Source organism: Triticum urartu, chromosome 3, assembly GCF_003073215.2.
Source record: "Triticum urartu cultivar G1812 chromosome 3, Tu2.1, whole genome shotgun sequence".
Classification (NCBI taxonomy): domain Eukaryota; kingdom Viridiplantae; phylum Streptophyta; class Magnoliopsida; order Poales; family Poaceae; genus Triticum; species Triticum urartu.
In genome coordinates, this window is record NC_053024.1 from 470001373 (window position 1) to 470012712 (window position 11340).

The 11340-nt window shown below is 44.8% G+C and overlaps 1 protein-coding gene across 1 annotated transcript; it reads right to left on the minus strand.

Annotated features, from left to right (window-relative positions):
* Nucleotides 1-792: 792 nt before the first annotated feature.
* On the minus strand, nucleotides 793-10588 carry LOC125544403 (V-type proton ATPase subunit B 2). Its single transcript, XM_048708083.1, has 15 exons — nucleotides 10436-10588; nucleotides 9415-9494; nucleotides 9261-9316; nucleotides 9085-9183; nucleotides 5206-5265; nucleotides 4892-5003; nucleotides 4604-4812; nucleotides 3634-3762; nucleotides 3413-3550; nucleotides 2535-2685; nucleotides 2235-2317; nucleotides 1735-1782; nucleotides 1570-1623; nucleotides 1403-1486; nucleotides 793-1313 (listed from the first exon to the last, which is right to left on the minus strand). Exons 2-15 carry the CDS (start codon nucleotides 9470-9472, stop codon nucleotides 1128-1130), a joined length of 1467 nt encoding a protein of 488 aa, XP_048564040.1. The 5' UTR covers nucleotides 9473-9494; nucleotides 10436-10588; the 3' UTR covers nucleotides 793-1127.
* Between the last annotated feature and the right edge of the window lie 752 nt (nucleotides 10589-11340).

The window sequence follows — 11340 nt, forward strand, 5'->3', positions numbered from 1 at the left end:
CAGACCCAAAACTAGTTCCCTACAATTTCAGTTTGGATGCCCTCGCAAGGATCAAACGGCATGCGAGAGGTGGATCTGACGGTCGCAGGGACATCGAGGCCAATTCTTGTCAGCGTAGCTCGCCGGGGCCGAGATAGTCGTCGGGCCACCTAGGAATGGCATAAAGAGGGACCAGGGGCCGTGGGTGGTGCCAACTCTGGTGGCTTCGTGTCGCATGAGCGTCGAGGGCTCCAAACGGAACTGCGGCTCAGCGGTGGTCGCGCTAGGCAATTGGAGGTCTCCTGGCCGCTAATCGACCTCAGCGGCTGATGGTGGTGCGGTGCCGACCATTTCGGCCGGTAGATGGGTGGGGAAATGACCAGAATCTGCATCGACATTCCAAGCTTCGGTGGCGGTTGATGGGATCGCGGTGGGTCTCAGCCGGTGGAGTTGGGGATGGCCGACGGAGTGGCGGCAGTGAGAATGGGCCGACGGTGATCGCGGTGAGGAGGCGAGTTGGATGCATTAAGTTTCACTTTGGGTGGTTGGGGTTCCCACGGTAGCTGAATTGGTTTCTGGGCAGCTGCTGCTGGTGATGTATATTTTCATCAGTTGTAGCATTTATTTGGGTAGGGCCTAAATTTGTTTGGCCACCATATATGTATAAAGCCGCTGTTGATGTGTTTCTTTTTTGCCCGAAGTGACCTAAAAGCAGTTTTTTGGGCACGACTTTGTTTTTAAGGCTAATGTTCGAGATCCTCTTAGTATGAAATCATCAACAAGCTGTATTAGAGTGCCTAATAGCTGACCGTAGATGCAAATCGTTTCACTCTTTATTCAAAAGTCCATAATGCCCAGCTCAACTTGTTCTCGATTATTGTTATTTTGCGAGGAACTTGTCCTCCATTATTTCCCTTCCTTGCAACAATTGTCCTCAGCAAGATGATACATGACGCAATTTGAGCATCAATGTTGCCCAAATTGCTAGATAAATCATGTTTTTTGTCAAAAGAATTGATGTTTTGCTAATGCTAGCACAAGTTTGAACTACAAATTGGGAGGATAGCACAATATATATTAACTGAGCCCCTGGCACCGGTTTATTGCACAACAACAACCAATTTCCATGATGGCGCCCAAATTCTGACTTAGTGGGAGGCATCACGACTGTAGAACTGATCAAGGGTCTTCGCCGGTATACGGTGGAGCAGCTCACGGGGGAAGATGCGGAGTAAGGTCCAGGCAAGGTCAAGCGACTGGAAGATGTTTCGTGTGTCATATGCTCCCTGAGCCACAAACTTCCGCTCAAACTTGTCGAGGAACTCAAGGTAGAGCTGCCATCATTTTCCAATAGTTCAGTTGATAAGGAGCTTCAAAACAATTCAGAAAATAAAGTGAAAAGTCAGTGCAAGTTCGAGGTTACCAAGTCCTCTGATGACAGTGCTTCCTCTCCAACCACTGCCTTCATCGCCTGCACGTCTTTGCCTATGGCGTAATTGGCATATAGCTGAAAGGAAAACATGTGATTAACCGATCCATATTCTCGAATAAGATCGTGTAGGCTGCAGATTATGGGAATCTCTAGCGAACCTGGTTTGAGACATCAGAATGATCCCGGCGAGTCATGCCTTCGCCAATAGCGCTCTGCAAAAGATCCAGAACAGGTAAGCAGTTATAGACCTCACTGATAATGCTTGTATCACTATACTTGGGTGTCGATTGTCACAATTTTCTTTAGTAGCAAAAAAATCATACCTTCATGAGCCGCGAAAGCGAGGGAAGGACATTGATTGGTGGATATATCTGCCAGATAGATATTAGCAACACGGTCAGGCATAAATTTTGAGATACTACTCAAATAGGAGCAACAAAAATATTGATCTGAGTTAATTATGATCCTCCCGGGCTGAGTCATTTAGACCAGTAGAGGGTTTCCTGTTTGCTAAGTTACTGTTACAGACAAACTATCATTTTTCTATTTCTGAAGGTAAGGCAACAAGCTGCATCCTCAATTTAAAGAGACTGGTAAATTATTTATTTCATAGAACGAAGAGTTCTACAGAGGCGCTACGTATGTATCCTGTCTCAGCAAAGAAAAAAAAGTCATTGCCTCCGCAAATTGACTATCTTAAGTCTAGTCACCTTTCTTGTTCGGATCAGAATTCCTAATAGCAGCCTTAGAACATATGCTAAGTTTACTGTGCATTTAGGGATCATCTATAAAGTTTAGTACCCAACTGGGCAGTTTACAATACCTGCCGATTATGTAGCTGCCTGTCAATGTAGATCTGCCCCTCGGTGATGTAACCAGTAAGATCAGGAGTTGGATGGGTAATATCTACAACAGTTAGAAACTTAGATAACAATATCTTTTGCCAGAAATACTGAACAAATTTTACGAATGTAGTTTGTTTTGGAGTGATAATTACAGAACACATCCTACTATTCTTCCTCAGTTAAATCAACTCTACATTTACATAGTTACATTGAAGTACAGAAAATATGTCGCGTCATAAAACATTTGGTGGAAAAGCAAGAATATATCATTAACTGACCATCATTAGGCATGGTTAAAATAGGTATCTGCGTAATTGATCCTTTTCTTCCTTCTATACGACCAGCACGCTCATAGATAGTTGCCAAGTCAGTATACATATAACCAGGATAACCACGCCTTCCAGGCACTTCCTCTCGAGCAGCAGAGACCTGAAAGGAAAAAAGCAGAAGGTAAATGTACGTCCACATAGAGTAAGGGAACTGAGAATGAATCAGGAAAATACACTGAAGGATCAGTTAAATCCAGGCCATACAAGAACTACACACAAAAATCCACTGTCCTCAGCCAACATTGCAACCAGAACTTTAATTATTTATGACATCATCTTTGCATTAAAATTCATTTTGCTAAGATATCATTCATAATTATCAATAGCTTACACTTTTTTTTATCTGAGCAATAACTTAAATATTGTATGTGAATCTCGTTGAAGTGTATATGTGGATTGCCTAGCCCTTTCCATCAGTTCGGAGTTTTTGCGTTGCCTAGTGCATGAAGCTTAACAAATTTTTAAATAAGTCATTGTAACACAAAAGTATAAACTGGTATACCTGCAATAGTAAATATTTAGCTCCTATTGATAATAAATAAACAGTAGATGGCAGTTTACCCAAAGGAAGTTATAACTTAGATTCACATACAATATTCAAGTTATCGCTCAGATAAAAAAAAGTGCAAGTTATTGTTAATTATGAATGATATCTTAGCAAAAGGAATCTTATATGCGAAGATTGGCTCTACAAATATGTGTTTTCTATTATAAATATCTATGTCGAGATTTCTTGGAACAGGTAAAAAGACTCGAGATTAAAAACATTAAGGGTTATGTTGCTAACAGAAACCTAGGAAAATATTACTGGAGATAAGAGCCCTTACTTCACGAAGTGCATCTGCATATGAACTCATGTCAGTCAGGATGACAAGAACATGCTTCCCGCACTCATATGCCAAGTACTCCGCTGTTGTGAGAGCAATTCTTGGAGTAATAATACGCTCGATGGTTGGATCATTTGCCTATGAACAAAAGCAAGGGGTAAAATCCTTAGAGCAACAGGTGAAGGAAGGAAAAAGAGAGGGAAAAAGGTATGCAGATGTACCAGATTAAGAAATAAGGTAACTCTCTCCATCGAACCATTCTCCTCAAAATCACGCTTGAAAAATTGTGCTGTTTCCATGTTTACTCCCATAGCTGCAAAGACAATAGCAAAATTGTCTTCCTCGGCATTCTACAACAATTGTAGCAGATGTGTGGATGTCAAACTAATGATCTAGCATGGAGAAAAGACAAGATAGGATGTTCGGAATAAATAAATGTAACTGATAATTATATGAATTAGTAGCCACTGTTAATTAAACTATTATTATTACCACTTGCAAACTAAACTTTGCCATGTAAACCAGACCAAGGACAGACCCAGTGCTAGAAGCTCCCATGCCAGGTGGGGTATGTGGATGGATTATACGAGGCAAGCCTTGCCCCTGCACAATGCAGAGACCTCTTGGCACAACTGGGGAGTACTTCACCACCGTGCCATGTAAACCATACCAAGATTGTACACGATATAAGTAGCTACTTCTTCGAAGGTAGAACAAAGACCACAGAAAATAACAATGTATTGCAAGTCCATGCTATAAATTATGATTCACAGGCCATCCCAAGAGGACACGGATTAACATATAGAGTTGCCTACCGCAAGCATCGCTACAGCACCCAGAATAATAAATGGACAATAATGATCCAACATGTGATGCCATACTATGTAGTTTAGAAGAAAATTTATTTCATAATGTGCAGGTGGATATTTTTTCCATCAAACTCATCCAAAACTAATCATTTCGAGTGTGTGTAGAACTTTTTAGTATGGCGAGGAAGGTTTGGATGGTCCATAGAAAAGTCACACATCAGTGTACAAGCCTGGTTGATGGAGCAAACAACCATCAAAATTAGTTAGTTATTTCAGCTTCAGCTTCATTATAATTATTTCTGGCTACTTCCGAGAGTTATGCAAATAATTTTAATAGATAAATACTGTGGGCATCCAATAATTGCTTTGGCTTTATATATACCTCCAAGATATTGTCAGTCTTCTCTTTACGCTTTACCAGCCCAGCCTGACGACAAATCTGAGCAGCAATTTCATTGTGTGGCAGACCTGCAGCGGAGAACAGAGGTATCTTCTGACCACGAGCTATAGAATTCATCACATCAATTGTAGATATGCCAGTCTGAATCATTTCTTCAGGGTATGTCCGTTCGCTGGGATTGATAGAACTTCCTGTACGAGATTGACAAAACAATGTCAAAACCTATGTAGCCTGAAATCTTCTGCATATTTGAACCCAGCTAACTCTTACCGGAAATATCCAGGTACGCCTCTGGTAAAATTGGTGGGCCATTATCTATAGGTTTCCCAGAACCATTGAAAATGCGGCCAAGCATATCCAGTGATACTGGAGTTTTTAGAACCTTTAAAATTCAAAAAGAACAAGATATTAATGAGCCAAAATGCAGAACAATTTTCTTTAAAAAAATTAAGCAATAGCACAAAGACCACTCAATAGTAGTCAATTAAACAGAAAATTATCCATTGACACCAATTTATGAGAAGTGCAAAAGAGCATCTTTATTGCTATATGTGAGCACAAGTTTCATGGGAAATCGATATTACCTCACCAGTGAATTGCACAGTTGTATATTTGTTGTCAATACCAGAAGTTCCCTCAAAAACCTGCGAGTGATTTTCTCAAGTTTCATGAACAATGAAAGAAAGGTAGGTTGAAAAGGAAAAACTGTACATTAATATATAACCCGAGTTTGAACTCATCTCAATGTGTGAGGTGAACTGAAGACGATGAAAAGACAAATACAACAACAACAACAACAACAAAGCCTTTAGTCCCAAACAAGTTGGGGTAGGCTAGAGGTGAAACCCATAAGATCTCGCAACCAACTCATGGCTCTGGCACATGGATAGCAAGCTTCCAGCATCCCTGTCCATAGCTAGCTCTTTGGTGATACTCCAATCCTTCAAGTCTCTCTTAACGGACTCCTCCCATGTCAAATTCGGTCTACCCCGCCCTCTCTTGACATTCTCCGCACGCTTTAGCCGTCCGCTATGCACTGGAGCTCCTGGAGGCCTGCGCTGAATATGCCCAAACCATCTCAGACGTTGTTGGACAAGCTTCTCTTCAATTGGTGCTACCCCAACTCTATCTCGTATATCATCATTCCGGACTCGATCCTTCCTCGTGTGGCCACACATCCATCTCAACATACGCATCTCCGCCACACCTAACTGTTGAACATGTCGCCTTTTAGTCGGCCAACACTCAGCTCCATACAACATTGCGGGTCGAACCGCCATCCTGTAGAACTTGCCTTTTAGCTTTTGTGGCACTCTCTTGTCACAGAGAATGCCAGAAGCTTGGCGCCACTTCATCCATCCGGCTTTGATCCGATGGTTCACATCTTCATCAATACCCCTATCCTCCTGCAGCATTGACCCCAAATACCGAAAGGTGTCCTTCTGAGGTACCACCTGGCCATCAAGGCTAACCTCCTCCTCCTCCTCACACCTAGTAGTACTGAAACCACACATCATGTACTCGGTTTTAGTCCTACTAAGCCTAAACCCTTTCGATTCCAAGGTTTGTCTCCATAACTCTAACTTCCTATTTACCCCCGCCCGGCTATCGTCAACTAGCACCACATCATCCGCAAAGAGCATACACCATGGGATATCTCCTTGTATATCCCTTGTGACCTCATCCATCACCAATGCAAAAAGATAAGGGCTCAAAGCCGACCCCTGATGCAGTCCTATCTTAATCGGGAAGTCATCAGTGTCGACATCACTTGTTCGAACACTTGTCACAACATTATCGTACATGTCTTTGATGAGGGTAATGTACTTTGCTGGGACTTTGTGCTTCTTCAAGGCCCACCACATGACATTCCGCGGTATCTTATCATAGGCCTTCTCCAAGTCAATGAACACCATATGCAAGTCCTTTTGCTCCCTATATCTCTCCATAAGTTGTCGTACCAAGAAAATGGCTTCCATGGTCGACCTCCCAGGCATGAAACCAAACTGGTTTTGGTCACGCTTGTCATTCTTCTTAAGCGGTGCTCAATGACTCTCTCCCATAGCTTCATTGTATGGCTCATCAGCTTAATTCCACGGTAATTAGTACAACCCTGAACATCCTCCTTGTTCTTGAAGATTGGTACTAGTATACTCCGTCTCCATTCTTCTGGCATCTTGTTTGCCCGAAAAATGAGGTTGAAAAGCTTGGTTAGCCATACTATCGCTATGTCCCCGAGACCTTTCCACACCTCAATGGGGATACAATCCGGGCCCATCGCCTTGCCTCACTTCATCCTTTTTAAAGCCTCCTTGACCTCAGACTCCTGGATTCGACGCACAAAACGCATGCTGGTCTCATCAAAGGAGTCGTCCAGTTCAATGGTAGAACTCTCATTCTCCCCATTTAACAGCTTGAATAAGTACTCCCGCCATCTATGCTTAATCTCCTCGTCCTTCACCAAGAGTTGGCCTGCTCCGTCCTTGATGCATTTGACTTGGCCAATATCCCTCGTCTTCCTCTCTCGGATCTTGGCCATCTTATAGATGTCCCTTTCGCCTTCCTTCGTGCCTAACCGTTGGTAGAGGTCCTCATACGCCCGACCCCTTGCTTCACCAACAGCTCGCTTTGCGGCCTTCTTCTCCATCTTGTACTTCTCTATGTTGTCTGCACTCCTATCCAGGTATAGGCGTCTGAAGCAATCTTTTTTCTCTTTAATCGCCTTCTGGACATCATCATTCCACCACCAGGTATCCTTATCTTCACTTCTCCTTCCCCTGGACACTCCAAACTCCTCTGAGGCCACCTTACGAATGCAAGTCGCCATCTTCATCCACACATTGTCTGCATCCCCTCCTTCCTCCCAAGGGCCCTCCTTAATGACCCTCTCCTTGAACGCCTGAGCTACCTCCCCCTTGAGCTTCCACCACTTCGTTCTAGCGACTTTGGCACGCTTATCCCGCTGGACACGAATCCAAAAGCGGAAGTCAGCAACCACCAGCTTATGCTGGGGTACAACACTCTCTCCAGGTATCACCTTACAGTATAGGCACGCACGCCTATCTTCTCTTCTCGAGAGGATGAAATCAATCTGGCTAGAGTGTTGGCCACTACTAAAAGTCACCAGATGTGATTCTCTCTTTCTAAAGAGGGTGTTGGCTACAATCATGTTGTAGGCTAGAGCAAAGCTTAAAACATCTTCTCATTCTTGATTCCTGATGCCATAGCCAAAGCCCCCATGCGCCCCTTCAAAACCTGTGTTAGATGTACCCACGTGGCCATTGAGGTGTCCTCCTATGAAGAGCTTCTCACCAATCGGTACACTCCTAACCATGTCTTCCAGGCCTTCCCAGAACTCCCTCTTGGTGTTCTCATTGTGGCCTACTTGCGGGGCATACGCGCTGATAACATTGAGAACCAAGTCCTCAACTACCAGCTTGACCAGGATAATCCGGTCCCCACGTCTCTTGACGTCTACCACTCCATACTTGAGGCTCTTGTTGATCAAGATGCCTACGCCATTTCTGTTTGCAGCCATCCCCATGTACCATAGCTTGAAGCCGGTATCCTCCACCTCCTTCGCCTTCTGTCCTCTCCATTTGGTTTCTTGGACGCAAAGGATATCAACACCTCTCCTCACCGCTGCATCAACTAGCTCCCGAAGCTTTCCTGTCAGAGACCCTACGTTCCAGCTACCTAAGCGAATCCTCCTAGGCTCGGCTAGCTTCCTTACCCTTCGCACTCGTCGAGTCAAATGCGAAGACCCTTGCTCATTTTCCACTACATCCGAGCGCCGATGTAGCGCGCCACTAAGGATGCGACGACCCGATCCTCGCTCACTTGCCACCGTATCTGGATCAAGATACGGCGCCCCACCTGGGGGGTGACGGCCCGGCCCTTGCCCATTTTCCACCACACCCGGGTTCCGATGTGGCGCGTCGCTGAGAGGGTTACGCCCCAACGAAAATCTTTTGGGTTTCATCTCCATAAGAGTGGCTGAGTTTTTACATTGGCTCGCCAAGCCTATCACAACCCTCCTCCTTTACCCGGGCTTGGGACCGGCTATGTTGAGACAACATAAAGACAAATACAGCTAACTGTTAAATGATGCTTAAATTGAGATAATGTGATAGGAATGTTGCATACTTGTTTCCAGTACGACCAAGAAGATTATGGCTATAGACAGCATATGAGCTTAGTCTTTGGAGGTTTGATAGAATATGAGGTAAGCCGTATATGGTACTCCCTCCGTCCCAAAATAAGTGTCTCAACTTTGTACTAACTCGCTTGAGACACTTATTTTGGGACGGAGGGAGTATCTGTTTTTCCGATCAAAGTATTATTATAAATAAATTTGAATAAACGATCCCATCAATAGGTGATGAATTGACAACTTCTGAAAAACAGTAATATGATCTTCATTTTTAATGCCGCTATGATATTTCTCACACTAATATATATACCTGAACCACAGCTTTCTCTCCATCAACTTCAAGCACCTGACCACGCCTAGTTGTGCCATCTCCCAATCGTATGTTGACGATTTCTTGGTATTTAGGACCCTAAAATGACAGCTTCAGGATCAAATTTTTTTTTTATCAAACATTAAATCACGAAAACTGGTGTGAAGTGAGGATACCTTCACTTTGTCAAGAATCACAAGAGGACCAGCAACTCCAGAAACTGTCCTGTACTCTGCAATACAAAGAGAACTGTTAGAAGGTGTGCATTATCTTTACCAGATTATCAGTGATGTGAAGATACTCATATGGAGATAAATAGAAAATGCATACCAATCCCGATTTCAAGGGTTCCTTCCTCCATGTCGACATTGCCGTTTGCAACAACCATGTTTTTGAAATTTAGAGGAAGCCTGATATACCAACATTAACAGAGTAGACTAAATTAACAAAATGCATTGCAAACCAAAGAAATCCCTAGAAGACTATCATATGCTAATTCAATTAGTTTTTGGAAATGGAGGCGTACCCCGGGCCTAATTGATCAATAAGTAAAATTGCTTATTGATAGTTGTATCTTTTCATTTCACACAGTGATCTAGGAAAATTGATCAATAAAGCTGTCGAGCATATAAAACACTGGAGTCATGATCTAATACACCTGTCAGTTAAATCGTGTACTCTGGGAAGTATAAGCTAGATAATATTGTTTGAATCAAAAATATCAACAATATCCTGACAAAGTTAAGCTTTCGATTACATGGGGAACATAGAAGCCAATTGTGAAGTGCCGCTTACTGGAAAATGGTACTTCAGAAACAAAAGTTAACTCAACATTACTAGCTCGAATTTCACATATATGAGAAACAGTTTTTACGCACCGAGCTCGCTAAAAGGCATAGTTTCAGAACACCAAACCAAACTCAAAAAGCTAGCAAAATCTCGGCCTTACATCGGTTGTTCCTAGAGACAACACACCGTAAAAAATCCTTCCCTCCCTCACCTTGTCGTTGACTAGTCTACAGACTTCTAGTACATCGGTTGATCCGATGACCGCACTCCAGAGTCCAGAGACATCACAAACTGCACGCGCAGGCGCGAGCACAGCACAAGAGGCCGAGGAAGATAAAGAACCGGGCGAAAAATGTACGAAGGCCTGAAAACCTGCCCCCAGCGTAGCCGATTTGAAACGCAGAACCGCAACCCGATGCCACCGGCCTGCTCGTTCCTACGACTACGAGCAACTCAAATGAGCAAATCTCTAGCGCGCGCGCGAGCTTAAGCGTGCCGAACCGATCGAGCGCGGAGGAGGAGGACGAGGGTGGAGGGCGAGATCCGAGCAGCGCGCGCGTACCTCGGATTCGATCGGAAGCGCAGACCGCGGCGGAGCTTGGCTGTCGCATGTGGGGGGCTTCAAAGGATCGCCCACGATGTGTCGTTCCCCCGGGCTCTGGCGATGCGATTTGATTTGATTAGCGGTTTTGTCTAGCGACGTTCTCTGATCCGGGATCTGAAGATCTGGGCCGTCCGCGTGGTGCGATAGGTTGTCGTGGACGGTGCAGATCGACGCGATCTAGCTGCTTGAGTGGGTCCCGCCGAGGGGAAGCTCCTGGAGTACAAGTCGAGCGGGTCACGTTGCCAACGTGTGTAGCGGAGCTGTCGGGAAGACCGGAAGGATTCCTTCCTTCCTTCCTGAGGCTTTGTTCGGTTAGCCCCTCCCCGTCGGGATTGACGTCCAATCCCTGCCGAACCCCGTGGTTTCGTCCTGACTGGGATTCGACCCCAACATACTTTATGAACGTGTTCGGTTAAACCCGGCTGGGGCTACACCCCCGTCCAATCCCCCTCAAACCCCGTGGAGCTACCCGGGATAAAATCCTCTCCACTCTACCCGTGGAACCAATCCCTCCCGAGCGACGAAACGGTACGCCAGAAAACAATCGAGTCCCCGAGCTCTCTCTCTCTCTCCTGCGATTCAGCGGCGGCGGCGGCCGCAGCGGTGGCGCGGCCATCCGGAGGCGACGATGGTGGCATACTTCCCCACTCCTTCCTCCTCTCCCATCCGGTGAGCTTCTCCTCCTCTTCCTTCCCCTCTACTTCTCCCACAGCTTCTAGGGTTCTTGAGTTTGACCTGAGGTTGACCAGCGGCAACGATTCATAGATGTGGATTAGAAAGGGAATAACCGAACAGGTTATGTATACAGGGATTCATGTGGACGGAGAATAGAGGGGTTTGGGTGACAATTTGGGGATCACCCA

Coding starts and splice junctions, on each gene's coding strand:
- LOC125544403 (XM_048708083.1), bottom strand. CDS start 9,472: ATGGTTGTTGCAAACGGCAATGTCGACATGGAGGAAGGAACCCTTGAA. Junction 5,004..5,205: donor CTGTGCAATTCACTGGTGAG/GTAATATCGATT, acceptor TGAATTTTAAAG/GTTCTAAAAACTCCAGTATC. Junction 4,813..4,891: donor GGCGTACCTGGATATTTCCG/GTAAGAGTTAGC, acceptor AATCTCGTACAG/GAAGTTCTATCAATCCCAGC.